Raw genomic sequence first — 13976 nt, forward strand, 5'->3', positions numbered from 1 at the left:
GGAATGGACACCCCGCCTGTCCTCGAACCCCATGGGCACAGTACTCACGTGCCACTCACACACCACAACCGCGGTACGAGGACCACATCCATCAGGATACCGCAAGCGGTCTGCCAGTGCAGTGGTGATCAAGCTATTCTTGGAAGCTTTAGCAAGCCTGGCCACTGCAGTGGGCTGAGAGATTTACCTGGGGATGTGGAGGACGTAATCCATACATCAATACATAGATACAGCACTATTATCACTTTTCTATCTCTCAATCCCACCTGTGCTTTTTCTCCATATCACGCATATCTGGTCCACGGAGGACAGACCCTCACTACTACCATTGGACCCGGTCATCGCGACACTGGGACCGTTGTTAGTGATCCATCGCTGAGAGCAAGTCAACCCCTCTTCATCCGGACGCTCGGAAGCCGATGAACAAGTGAACAGTCAACGTGGTTACTATTCCGCACCTCAACAGCCTCGATAACCCACTACTATTACTACTGCTGGAAGTTTTATTTGGCTTTTCAAAATCATGGGCTGCGGATGTTCCAGCCTCAAGGGCGACGACGTCCCCAATGTAAACAGCGTCCCAACCACAGTCACCGACCCGGCCATGGAGCCCGCGAAGCGAATCAACACCAATTTTTCCGCCATCGACTACGACCAACAAGGAGACACCCGCGGGAGACGTATGACCGAGTACGCTCCTGAAGAGATCACCCAGGAAAAGCACCACGATCACCAGCACTCTTCGGATAATGAAAACAAAAACAAGCGCCCAGCACCAGACTCGCAAGGCGCGACCGACAGGACCACCACGGCAGCCAACTTGAACGGCAACTTGAATACTTCAATTTCAGATACCAACAACACATCAGTAGGCGGGTATCCGCACGAAGCAGCGGACCCGCTGAACAAACATACTGAACACAACTACATCCACCATCATCATGACGAAGAACTAAAGCCATATCGGACCCTCTCCGGCGGCGACTGGGATACCGACGAACGGCAACAACAACATCATCACCAGGTCAACGGCACGCGACCGGACCCAAACCAAGGTCCAGATCCCACGTCATCATTGTCGAAAGACGAATTCGCAACTCACAACGACCCCGCGAACCCGGAGAACCAGACTTCCCACGATTCTCCTTCTTCCCGCTCCAGTTCTAGGAAGAAACACAGCCGCTCAAACGGCGGGGGGGCCAATGGTGCCGATGATATCGTCGTCGGCGAGCAGCGCAACAAGTCGTCAACCTGGCTAGGCCAGAAATACGCCGCGTTCCAACAAGCCAAGCGCGGCGAAGGGGTGCAGGTCTCGGACGAGGAATTGAAGAAATACACGGGCAAAGACCGTGCCGAGCTCAAGAGGTGGGCGGATTCGCAGCCTGGTGTGGCGGGGAACCAGGGCGCCGGGACGCCTGGGTCGTATACGGGGTTGGCGAGCGGTGCGCCGTGGGTTGCTGGGACTGGTTGATTGCTCTGCATAGATCTGAACAGCATCACAACGACCGATTATAATCAAATGTCCGCTCTGCTGCAATGGGGATCGGATCGGGAACTGGGGACTTGGACATCGATCAGTCTGTATCCCGTTTCGCGCTGCTCCGGGCACGGGAACTGCCCAAGAGAGGTAGGGAGAGGTAGGGACATGGAGAGAGAGAATTTGCGTGTGTGTATGTGTGTGGACTATATACTGACTGACTGGCTAACGACTGGTTGACTAAATAATCAACTGTGGGAATATGCCTTGGTCGGGCAATGAGAGACTGACCAGGCTGTCTCTTGACATCCTTCTTTGTACATTTAGTGTTGCATCATCCGAGTCTCTTTCAGTTCTCTGTGGGAATCAATTGATATAACGATATAATGATACAATGCCACAGTTTCCAACGATTGTAATGCGGCTTTAGGTGTACTAGTATCCTTCGACTTTGCTCCACCATTCCGCCGTGGCTGTTGAGGCCGCTGGTGTCTACCTAATCCTTGTGTATAACAACGCAGGCCGCCCAATTTTCCTCTCCATAATCTCTGGCTTCGGCTCTCATGTATGTACAGCCCATCTCCTTTTTGTAAGATCCGTCCGTCCCTTGGGCGTGTTGCCCGTCTATTCGCCGAAAGATGGCCAAGCATCTTCAGCCACCTCCTATGGCAGTGAAACACTACCTCGACGCAGTTTTTGCAGTCACCAAACCAGCAGTGAATTTGGTATACACCCGCGTTCAACCCAAGACACGTTCATGTTGCTCGCCTCAAGGCACGCCGATTCTCAAACAGGCTCGTGACTGCGCACATCGGTACAATGCGATACGGGCCACGGCATACTCGACGTCCTCTTGCACTTGGCGCGTGGAGATGCGGGCGTCGTCCTTGGCTCTGATGGCTCTTCAATTCTGGAAGAGGTGCTGGCGCCTCTGAAGAGCCAAGGGAAATCGGCCTACATGGGCTTCCTGGCCCCGACGTGGTGCCTGAGGAGTGGGGACGGGAGAGCAGAAAAAATAGCACAATATGACTCTTCCTCCAGTCGCTCGATGCCATTTAGGCTGATGCACCGACTTCTTTGGCTTTACCCTTGTCACTCTGATCGGATTTACCCTCGCCCCCGTTACGGTCTGCCTCGTTGTTGTTATTGTTGGTGTGATGGTGGTGATGGCTGTGCTGATGATGGTGGTTGTGGTTGTGCTGGTCATGGCCGATGGTAGAGTTGCTCGACGAACGGTGGTCGTCGCGATATAGATGGTTCTGCTCAATATACTCCACAACAGGGGCGGGAATAAGATATTGAACACTCATTCCTCTTCGCAAGAACAGCCTTATCTTCGTGCTGCTGACGTCGTTTTGAATCAGTTGCTGGATTACGTAGATGTTGTCGCGATAGTTCTGTAAGCTAGCCAGAGCTTCGTCGATGTCGGTGCCGGACCTTTCGATGATGAACACTCCGTACTTCCCCAAGATATGATCCAAATCCTTCTCGCTCCACACACCAGGAGTCGACATGGTCTGGATCAGGTCGGCTCCAGCTAATAGAGAGATCTTGACGGGCTTGCGGGTTCCGTTTCCGGCATCAACTCCCTTCCGCACCGTGTTTATCTCATGGTCAAAGTGGTCCAGCACTTTGGCCGTGGGTTGATATTCTTTCTGGTCGGCTTCCCAACTGTCAACCATGAGCCAGTTAGACGCTTTGTCGATTGCAAGTTGGCACATTGCAACCCTAGATGAACACTATTAGCGCCGGTTGAACCCGAAAAGACATGAGCTGATAACCCTACCTGTGTTCCGCTGGAGCCAAGCCTTGCTTCTTGTAAGCGTCCGACACGGGCGACAAATATCCACCGATTATCTCGAAATTCGTATTGTGTTTAACATAATCTGCCGCCATGACAAACATCCTCAGATGCAGGAAAGTGATGGGAGAGAAGGAACCGCAAGCAACAAGAAGAAGCGGTGTTTTGCTCGGATCATCCATCTTCTTCTTGAGCCGGTTGTCCGGAAAGCGGTATTCGTCCATGGCGTCACCGTGACCTGTTATTGCTTGTAGAACGGTCGATCGTGTCTGGAGGACAGGGAGACTTCGGCGCTGAGAGCGGCGCAGCGACTGTAAGAGGGACAGAAAAGCGGCCGGGGCAGCTGTTGATTTGTTACGGGCAGAGCTGCTGCTGCTGCTGCTGCTGCTGCTGCTGCTGGTGTTGGTCGAGAAGGTCGATGACTCGGATGGCGGGGCGACGGCTGTTGCGCCTCTCGGCAGGTAATGCTTACCTGCGACGGAGAGCACTGAAGCCGGAGGTTTGCGTAGATGGTGGGCAGGAAACGGTGAGGACGGAACAAGAAGAGGAAGTAGAGAAGAGCGACTCAGCATCTCAGGGCTCTCATTATTAGCCCAGAGTTAGTGGTAGCAGAGTTGGGGTTGACAGGATAGCCGGGTCGGCCGTGTGGAGGATGGTGAGAGGGCGCAATTCGCAAAGCTGGAGTTTTCTCGAGTTAAACCACTTTGAAGCTGACAACCCCGTTCAGAGGGCGAGAGGATGGATCTCCGACCGTCGGAAGATGGGACGACACTGGCTTTGGCAAAGAATTAGTCCCGAATAGTGACACTTGGACTCGCATAACGCCCTCGGTAGCCCTCTCGGCCTGTGTCCGCCTATCAGCGAGTTGGGTCTGACGGAGGGCGAGATGGCGAGCAGAGTGGGGGATGTCCGTGTGCGGCGCCAGTTCCAGTGTGGGATTGTGGAAGAGGAGCAAGATCGATAAACAAGATGCTGTCGGCGATATTATTAATACTCCAGCAGTGGTAGTAATAGTAGTAGTTCCCAGGTAGGTACCTAGGTAGGTAGATATATGACTGGGGATTTCGATGAGTGATCTGGCTGCAGTGTTTGTTGTACACTGCCAGTGATGCTGGCAAAGTTGAGCCGGGTCATGTTGTAGGGCAGTAGTGCAACAGCTCTACATTACCTTGAGTAGTACCGAAGCATTCACATCGATGACCTCCCTACCTTTTTGTGAACCTTCAATGTCGTCAGTAGGGTACTAGGTGGTGGAATTGTCGTTCTACTTCTGTACAGCTACTTGGCCCTACATTCGTCGATGGTGTTGCGCGAGAGCGCGACCTTACTAGCCACCAATCCGGACCGGCGTGAACAATATTGTACGGCCAGTATAGTCCATGTGGAAGTATCTCTTCCGCACGCGTTCTCCTTTCCACCCTCTTGACTGGAAACACATGAAGCTGAATCTCTCAGCAATCCCGGCAGCACTGACGAAATCTAGCGAAGGCGAGTTGCAACAGGACATATCGGATGAGAGACTTGTGTGGCCGACTTCAGACAATGTTTCTGGTCACAGAATGCGTGACGTTTCTCCTGCTTCCCAACTCCTTTCTCTTGGGCTTCGTGGTGCAGCTGTGTATTGCTTGGGAACAACATTTGTCTTCGGCATGTCTTCGGCATGCTAAGGAGGGATGAACGTGAGGGAAGAAGTGCGCAGGCACGCAGTGAGACTTCAGAGACCTACAGTAGCAAGAAGGCAGTCACAACAAGGAACGTGTCTCGCAGCCCCGGGCTGCTTGCGCTGCTTGAGGAGTTCGACAGCAGTACTGGTAGGCTTCGAAAGCACAGTAGAGGAGTGTTCAAGTAATGTCATCAGTCTCATTGTGCTAGTACTGCGGTGGTAGAGGTTCCAGTGGTGGCTCGATACAGTGGCTGAATTAATAAGAGGTCGGCAGGGGATGGTGTTCAAGTTACGGTCCTCACTGCGGTCCAGTCAAAAGCCCGCGGCGGCTGTGGAGGCTCAGGCTCAACTTGAAGGCGGCGGGCGCCATGTCAAGCGACGATTATGTGCTAAACTTGAACTGAACTGCGCTGCCGAACGTCCATCGTCTTGTCCTTCACCCATACAACCAAACTAGTACCGGCCAACAGACTTCACTCCCATCTGCAATACGCTCTATCTTTGTTTTCGCACCGATACTATATCACTTCCATCTTCATTTTCTGCCTCCAGTCTTGCTGTACCACGACAGCACTTGTAATTCCGCCACCCGTTCGTTCCTACAGCCGCCCTTCGATGGCGGGCTAACATGGCAAATCTGCCCGCACGCTCGCCTTCAGACTTCCAACACTCGAATCGACGTGCTCCAGACACTCTTGCCTCTGCTCATTCACCTTCATCTCAGTCACCTTTTTCCCGCAGACCAAGGTACTTCTCACTCCACTGCCTTTGCAGCGTTGAGTTGGTGCACCCTACAACCTGAACTCAGCCCTGCCTGCGCTTGGCTTCCACCTACCCTGCCTGTCCTTTCATTTCAACACCCACCCCGCAAATCGATCTTGATATTGATTCTTTTGCTCAACCACCTTTTTTGCCCTCCTTGTGTGGGAAACTACCTTTCTCCTTTCACTTAGCGGACATCTCACCGTACGCTTCTGTTTGCAAGAGCCATTGCTCATGTCTCGCAGAGTCACTCGTTCATCCGCAAGGCTCGCTACGGAGTCTGGCGTCTCCCCAACTTCCCCTACCGAGCCGAGTACCTTACCGAATCAGCCACCGCCGGCATCGTCGAAAAAACGAAAGGCATCAAAACGTCGAGCCTCTAGCCCTACCCAGGCCGAAGAGACAAGTCCACCTTCGGCGCGGCGGGGAAAGAGACAGAAGTTGGCCGAGCCGCAGCAAACCCAATCTACTACCACCCCAACAGTTCCTCCATCTACTCGCCGAAGAAACGCAGCGAACGAGGCGGCAATGTCTAATAATGGGTGGGTGCAGGAAGAGCCTGATGGCGGTGGGAATCCGGCTAAAGACATTAGTTCCTCATCCAAATTCACAGACGAGCCAACAAAGCAGATATCTTCCAAGTCGACTTCAAAACGTCCACCCAGCCGAAACAGCAAGAAGTCGCCCTCAACAGGTACATTCCTCTCAGCGGTCAGTGACTTGATCATGCTAACTTCGGGGCTAGATGCTGCTACACCAACCTATCCTGCCTCCTCGCGCCGTTCAAAGAAACGTTTAAGTAAGAAGGATCGAGATGCCTTCATGAAGGACGACGGCGAGGAAGACCACCAGAACGAGAAGGCCGTCAGTGAAGACCGGGGCAGTGTGCCACCATCTCAGCGGTCAAGCCGGAGCGATAGCAACGACGGAGACGATCAGAGTGAGATGGACGATGAAGACGGTCCCGATCCCTTTGCGGCCGCATTGTTCGGCTCCGGCCGAGGGGCGCCTTCAGGACTGTCAAGCACTCTTAGGGCTCTGAGTGGCATCATGAGCGGCATGTCTTCGCGACTGAGAGATATCTTGAACAACCTTCGGCAAGTGGACAACCCTACATTGCAAATGATAGCCCTGGAGGAGTTGTCAAATTTGCTGTTGGTTTCCAACGAGGATAACCTCTCTGGCCAATTCTCGCCGGATCCCTACGTCAAGGAGCTCGTCGCCCTGATGCAACCGAATCCCATCACAGGCGAGGAAAATCCGGAGATCATGCTCCTGGCTTGCCGCTGCATCGCCAACTTAATGGAGGCTCTGCGAGGTTCTGTTGCAAACGTTGTCTATGGCGGTGCTGTGCCTGTCCTGTGCCAGAAGCTACTTGATATCCAGTACATCGACGTCGCCGAGCAGGCTCTGAGCACGTTGTCCAAAATCTCCGTCGACTTTCCAGCATCGATTGTTCGGGAGGGTGGCTTAACTGCCTGCCTACAGTTCCTCGACTTCTTTGCCACGAGTACACAGCGAACCGCCGTTACCACTGCCGCAAACTGTTGCCGGAACATTCCGCACGATACTTTCCCTGTTATCCGAGATGTCATGCCGATCCTCCTGAACGTCTTGTCTAGCCACGACCAAAAGGTAGTTGAACAAGGCTGCCTTTGCGTCACGCGGGTCATCAACAGTTTCAAACACAGTCCTAAGAAGCTGGAAGAACTGGTTGACGTGCCACTCCTGAAGGCTATCCTAGGCCTTCTCCTTCCTGGTACCACAAACTTGATCGGAGCGAATATTCACACCGAGTTTTTGCGTGTGCTGGCAATTGTGGCCCGGGCCAGTCCCAGACTCTCTGCAGAACTACTGAAGATGAGCGTTGTCGACACTTTGTACCAGATATTGACCGGGGTGTCTCCGCCCTCAGAAACTGCTGATGCGGCTTCGAAAATTGACAGCGTGGTCATCATGCAGGCCCTGATCCATAGACCGCGGGAGCAAGTCTACGAGACTTTGAATGTCATCTGCGAACTCCTCCCTCGTCCAAAGTTGGCCAACGACCTGGATTCTGAAGTCCACGCTGCTCTAGGCGGCCATGATCACTCCGACGACGAGGTTGCTTCCGGACGCCAGTCGAGAACTGAGAAGCGAAGACAGCTGCTGGAAGAGTGCAAGCCAGAGACGCGCCGATTCGCAATGATACTCCTCCCAACTCTGACGGACGCCTATTCAAGCACCGTTAATCTAAGTGTGCGGCAGAAGGTCCTCATTGCTCAACTCAAAATCCTTTCCAACCTCGAAATATCCGTCATCGAGGAAGCTCTTCGGCCGGTGCCATATGCGTCCTTCCTTGCCTCGATCCTTTCGCAGGAAGATCACCCCAGCTTGGTAATGTTTGCCCTTCAAGCTTCCGAGTTGCTTTTTGAGAGACTGGAAGACATTTATCAGTACCAGTTCCATCGTGAAGGTGTTATTGGCGAGATTAAGAAGCTTGCCGATCGACCTCTTTCCCAGGAAAACAAGCCTTCTAGTACCTCCCATGGTGAGGAGCACAACAATGGAGCTGGCAGCAGTGTTGAAGGTCATGGTGACGCCAACAAGGCGGACAGCACCACAAGTACTCCGTCCAAGCATCGACACGACTCCCATGGTGAGGATGACGAAGACCAGGACGAGGATGTGGATGAGGATGATGACGAAGCAGAGCCTGAAGATGAGGACAATGAGGATGACCATGACGAAGACGACATTGGTGTCAGACATGATCATGACCTAGACGACTCACAAAGCTCTGACTCCTCTGACGAGGACGAAGTGCCTTCTCCTCTCGCCATCGCGGGGATCTCTGACTTGGTGGTGGTGCGCGCCAAAAAGTTCTTGGAGAAGTATGATACCACAAAAGGCAGACAACTCAAGGATAAAGCCTCCAAGATTCGGGCCAATCTTCACGAACTGGCCAACGACATCGAAGCCTTTTACAGCCAGCCACGACAGCTGGAGAGCAGCAATCAGCTTTTCACTCGTCTGGCTGGTTTCTTCGATGGAGACGCTCTTGAAAGCATAACCAGTTCCGAATTGCTAGATTCTGGGATCATCCGTGTTTTGGTCCAGGTGCTGTCCGACGGGTCGCCTACCGCTCAAAATACTGCCAGAGCACATTTTGTCTCAGCCTTCATGGAATCAACGAATCAGAGCAGGATAACGACGACATCGACAGCGTCTACAGCTACGCCATTTAGCGTCCTAATACAAAAGCTCCAGGACCTGTTGAGTCGCGCGGAGCACTTTGAGGTTCTCACCGTCAACAACAATGCATCCGAGCACAGTCGAAGTAGTTCCACTTCAATGCTTTCACGCCAGATCCGACTGAGGCTCTCGGCTGACGCTGACAGTGATATCCCCCTAATATACCGTGAGATGATTGTGTCCATCCATGCTATAGCGACATTCAAAGCCCTGGATGATTATCTGAGGCCTCGCTTTCTCATGTCCGAGCGCCCGGCATCAGCTCAGCGCCGTCGGGATATGCTGCAGCAGATAGCGAACGCTCGGCTTGCTCATCTTTCAGGTGCTGCAGAATCCGGCTTGTTCTCACCGTTCGGTCAGGGGATCAATTCTCCAACCACCCCGGGCAGCGGGGATTCTCGATCAGCATTGCGGCTCTCATCGCGTGCCAAACAGCAACTAGAGGGAGCTGAGACCGCGACAGACAAGAAGCCCACAGAGAAGTCCGAACGGAGACGGTCTACACGGCGAGGTCAAGCATCATCTTCTAGCCTACCGCCTGCATTAGCCCCGGAACCAAGCACAGAGGATTCAGGCGACAAGCTCGAATGCGCCGATGAAAAGGTCCTGGAAGACGACGATGGTCCTGAAGGTGATGGTGGCGGTCTAGAAGCTTTCGTTGACGGTCTTGAGGATGACGCCTCCGACAGTGACGCGCCTGAACCAGGAGCCGTCAACATGGAGGTTGGATCTTCGGGAAAGGTGACCGCTCGCCAGGAGGACGGAACGAGGGTATTTACACCTCAACCCGGCACACCAGCCCCTGCCAGCACACGACCCGCCTCATCTGGCCAATCTCCCGGTCAAACTCCTGCCAGTGGGGGTGGTCGTCCATCATATGCTGCGGCTCTCGCAAGCACGCCACAGGATTGGCACATCGAGTTCAGCATCGATGGTAAAGTGATCCCCAACCAGACTACCATCTACCGAGCCGTTCATCACAACCGCGAGCACGCCCTGGAACAGATCTCCCACACTGTCTGGTCAGCCGTCCATACAGTCAAGTTTCGAAAAGTTCAAGGGCCCCCACCTACTGAGTCTGCTCTCTCTGCATTGAGTCAGCCACAGAAACAAGGCTCAGAAGGGTTGCCGACATCGCTCGATGGCCACCCAGTCACATCCTCGATTCTCTCCTTGCTCGGCATCTTGCATGAGCTCAATGCCAACTTGGACGAAATTCGGGATTTTATCGGCGAGTCTGGTTTGAAGCTTCGTCCAGAGTCTCTTGCATCCTTCATCAACACCAAGTTGACCGCCAAGATGAATCGTCAACTTGAGGAGCCACTGATTGTTGCCAGCAACTGCTTGCCAGAGTGGAGCGAAGATCTTGCCAGAGCCTTCCCGTTCCTGTTCCCATTCGAAACCCGCCATTTATTCCTTCAGTCCACATCGTTTGGCTACTCGCGATCTATGAACCGTTGGCAACATAGTCAATCGGAGAATGATGACCGCCGTGATCGACGACGAGATGACAGACCTTTGCTAGGCCGGCCCCAACGCCAGAAGGTCCGCATTTCTCGTCATCGCATCCTTGAATCGGCCATGAAGGTCATGGATATGTACGGTGCCTCGCCTAGTGTGCTAGAAGTCGAATATTTTGAGGAAGTGGGTACCGGCCTGGGCCCTACACTCGAATTCTATTCGACGGTGTCAAGGGAGTTTTCGAAAAAGAAGCTGAAGATGTGGCGTGAGAATGACTCGTCCGACCACGACCAATTCGCGTTTGGGAAGAATGGGCTATTTCCGGCCCCGATGAGCGAGGTGGACAGTCGTGGAGATGCCGGAAAGAAGCTATTGTTGTTATTCAAGGTCCTCGGAAAGTTTGTGGCCCGATCGATGCTTGACTCCCGTATCATCGACATATCCTTCAGCCCGACATTCTTCAAGGTGGGAGGCGGAATATCGACCGTGGTGCCCTCTATTGGTTTATTACGAACAATCGACCGGGACCTGGCGAACTCCCTTTCTCAATTGCAGCAATTCGTCAAGGCCAAGACCAAGATCGAACTTGATTCTTCCTTGACCCAGGCCGAGAAGGCAGAAGCGATTGTTAACATCATGATCCATGATGCGAAAGTGGAGGATCTTATGCTCGACTTTACTCTTCCCGGTTACCCTGGAATCGAGCTTATTGAAAATGGCTCTAATGTTACAGTGACCATCGACAACGTCCAGAAATACATTGACCGGGTGCTTGATCTCAGTCTGGGAAGCGGAGTGCGGCCGCAGATTGAGGCTTTCCAGGCTGGATTCTCGGAAGTGTTCTCCTACTCCAGTCTCAAAGCATTCACACCTGACGAGCTTGTCATGTTGTTCGGCCGTGTGGACGAAGACTGGTCGATGGAAACGCTCATGGATTCTGTCAAAGCCGATCATGGTTACAATATGGACAGCAAGAGCGTCAAGAATCTGTTGCAGACCATGTCGGAGCTCACGCCTGCTCAACGTCGGGACTTCCTGCAGTTTGTCACCGGCAGCCCCAAGCTCCCGATAGGAGGGTTCAAGAGCCTGACACCGATGTTTACCGTCGTTTGCAAACCTAGTGAACCGCCTTATACGTCGGACGACTACCTACCTAGCGTCATGACGTGTGTCAACTATCTCAAGCTGCCAGATTACTCTTCGCAGGAAGTGTTGAAGGAACGGTTGTTTGTGGCCATTCGGGAAGGCCAGGGGGCATTCCATTTGTCCTAAACCTCATCACCAAATCGAAGGGCATGGCCAGCTGAATTCGGAGTGAGCGCGCTGTTTTCGTCGTTGCGATAGAGGGGCGATTGGCTTGAGCAATAGAGAGCGGCAGTCATGAGGAAAAGAAAATTGCTATGCGGGCATTCGGAGGCATGCCATAAGCTGTTCAAAAAGAAATTCACGGCCTCAACGAGTTGTATGAAATTGATAGAAGGGGTTTCGGCGTACTAAATGCGCTTGCATGGTGGACAACCGGGCAAGGAGACCGACGGGGACAGGCAATCTCATCGGTGTAAGCTGCATCGAGATCACGCAAGCGACCAGACTGACCCAAAGCTGGTGATGTTGTATCGAGGTATCGAGTTGAAAAGGAGACTGGAAAGCGAAGCATATTTTCGAGCAAGCAAACAAGCATAGACGATGATGTATGTATGAGTTGACTGATCAAGGCCCAGATTAGCATCCCATTCTCCTCCTGGTATGTGAAATAAAAAGGAATCTATCACGACGCTGCCGTTGCCTCCATGCAGAACAGCAGCAGCCGGAGTTGGACTGTGCCGGCGACATCGTCCACGCGCTCTTCTCTCAGTGCATCCAAACACCATCGCCCTTGCATGCACTTGGTGTTGTCCACCCATGTTCTTTCAGACTTCTCGCAGTCGGTGGAGAATCTCGTTCTCATTCTCGTCCTTGTCCTTGTCATTCGATCGTGTACAGATCACCACAGTTGGGGCCCGGGGATTGCAGGGACCTTGCAAGGGTGTTCTTGTAGGAGCAGGGGGGCCACCGAAAACGTGGAGAGTTCGACGACAGCTGGCACCATCACGTCTTTCCCCGGCTTTGGTTTCACCATCTGAGCCCCTTAGATCGTGGCCGAGACGGGGGACTGCCCAAGTATTCGTCGAACAAGAGTCGAGAGACCACCTGGTTGGTGTCGGGTCCCCCTGCAAGCCACTTCATCATGGCACATTCAACGCCCCGGTCAGGCTGGAAATCCTCTGCCGTGCCGCAGTCTGCATCACTGACGGTTCACTGCGCCACAGGCCGCGTCCTTGTCCTCGATGTCTGCTGCCAGGTTCGTCGCACCTGATGCAGTCTTTGCTCGATGCCGGCCTCGATTACGGATCGCTGAGTGGTGGGCGGGAAAAGGTTGGATTCGACGCAGAGGTTATACACCAGTCGGATGACCTGGAGCTTCTCAGTCTCCGGGATGGCGGTCCAGACAACCCTCACATCAGCCCAGCTCGAGCTGGGATGTGAAGCACAGAACTCGAGGTGTGCCCGCCTTGCCGCGTCCTTGAAGGTGTCCCACTGCCGGTCATTGAGGCGAAGCTTTTGCTGGACCTGGGCAGGCGAGTCTCGTAGCCTAATGGGCGCAGTGCTCATATCGAATCATTCCAGGTGCGGGTATAGGACAATGCGGCAGGAATGCAACCTGCGTACGAGAGAATACAGGCCGTTCATGTCGAGGAATGATAGCAACTCACTCGCCCATCGCAGCCGTGCGCTCTCGCGCGCTCGTTCGCTCGCTCAACAAGGGTTCCATATCTGGTGCCCATTCCTCCCTCGGGTACCGACGGATTAGTCTCTTCATCAGGCCATGGACTCATCGATCGTTCCCCTACGGCATTTGGTCCTCCATTACGGGCCATCCTGCCAGGTTCCGCCGCCTACTGAACTGGGCATCTCCACCTGCTTATTAGGTCTCACACAAAGCAGCAAGGCAGAGGCAGAACACGTCTGGAAGCGGGACTGCCGGCTGTTACTAGCTTGCCATGTTGGGAGTGAAGACTCGCGTAAGGCGACGCCCTCGCAGGGGTTGGTCAAGCCAAAAGAGCCCAAAAGGGGATGTGTCAATGCCCAAACCAGGCTGCGGGTGGCTAACAACTGGCCGAACCAGCGCCGTTGATCGACCACCGTCGACCGTTGACCCATGACTGTCAATGTCATACTATACTCCAACCGGCTCAAACAAAGATGGCGATGCAGCAATTTTTGGCCCCCCTGGCAGCCAATGATGGGATTCTGTCCAGCCTCATCCTGGACGCTGTCTCCGAAACTTCAGACTGTTTCAGCTTCGCCTGCCTCACCAAGTCATCCCTTAACTTGATTTGACACTCGCGTCGCAACCGACCATCACTTCATTTTCCAAGCGTCGCAGGTCGGTATTTGAGTCTGCTACGCGTCGACATGGTGGTCCGATCACGAGCAGGTTTGTTTCGTGATGTTTTCCCGTCCCTCGCTCTTATTCAGTGCAGTCCTACCCTCTTCTCACTCTCATTCCCTCTTTCTCACCCATCCTCTTCAGCCAC

General features: G+C 53.5%; 4 protein-coding genes across 4 annotated transcripts; 2 read left to right on the top strand and 2 right to left on the bottom strand.

Moving 5' to 3' along the window:
• Positions 1 to 33: 33 nt before the first annotated feature.
• HMPREF1120_07931 (uncharacterized protein) lies at positions 34 to 1900 on the top strand. The gene has a single exon (XM_009162168.1). The coding sequence runs from the start codon at positions 524 to 526 to the stop codon at positions 1469 to 1471; it is 948 nt and encodes a 315-aa protein (XP_009160416.1). The 5' UTR covers positions 34 to 523; the 3' UTR covers positions 1472 to 1900.
• HMPREF1120_07932 (nicotinamide-nucleotide adenylyltransferase) lies at positions 1648 to 5265 on the bottom strand. Its single transcript, XM_009162169.1, has 2 exons — positions 3264 to 5265; positions 1648 to 3205 (listed from the first exon to the last, which is right to left on the bottom strand). Exons 1-2 carry the CDS (start codon positions 3848 to 3850, stop codon positions 2533 to 2535), a joined length of 1260 nt encoding a protein of 419 aa, XP_009160417.1. The 5' UTR covers positions 3851 to 5265; the 3' UTR covers positions 1648 to 2532.
• A 304-nt stretch (positions 5266 to 5569) lies between these two features.
• On the top strand, positions 5570 to 11670 carry HMPREF1120_07933 (E3 ubiquitin-protein ligase TRIP12; the record flags this gene model as incomplete). Its single annotated transcript, XM_009162170.1, has 4 exons — positions 5570 to 5688; positions 5949 to 6245; positions 6297 to 6397; positions 6449 to 11670. The coding sequence occupies 4 exons, from the start codon at positions 5570 to 5572 to the stop codon at positions 11668 to 11670; spliced, it is 5739 nt and encodes a 1912-aa protein (XP_009160418.1).
• HMPREF1120_07934 (uncharacterized protein) lies at positions 11423 to 13848 on the bottom strand. Its single transcript, XM_009162171.1, has one exon. It carries the CDS (start codon positions 13048 to 13050, stop codon positions 12694 to 12696), a length of 357 nt encoding a protein of 118 aa, XP_009160419.1. The 5' UTR covers positions 13051 to 13848; the 3' UTR covers positions 11423 to 12693.
• Positions 13849 to 13976: the final 128 nt, after the last annotated feature.

This window comes from Exophiala dermatitidis (assembly GCF_000230625.1).
Source record: "Exophiala dermatitidis NIH/UT8656 unplaced genomic scaffold supercont1.7, whole genome shotgun sequence".
NCBI classification, from domain to species: Eukaryota; Fungi; Ascomycota; class Eurotiomycetes; order Chaetothyriales; family Herpotrichiellaceae; genus Exophiala; species Exophiala dermatitidis.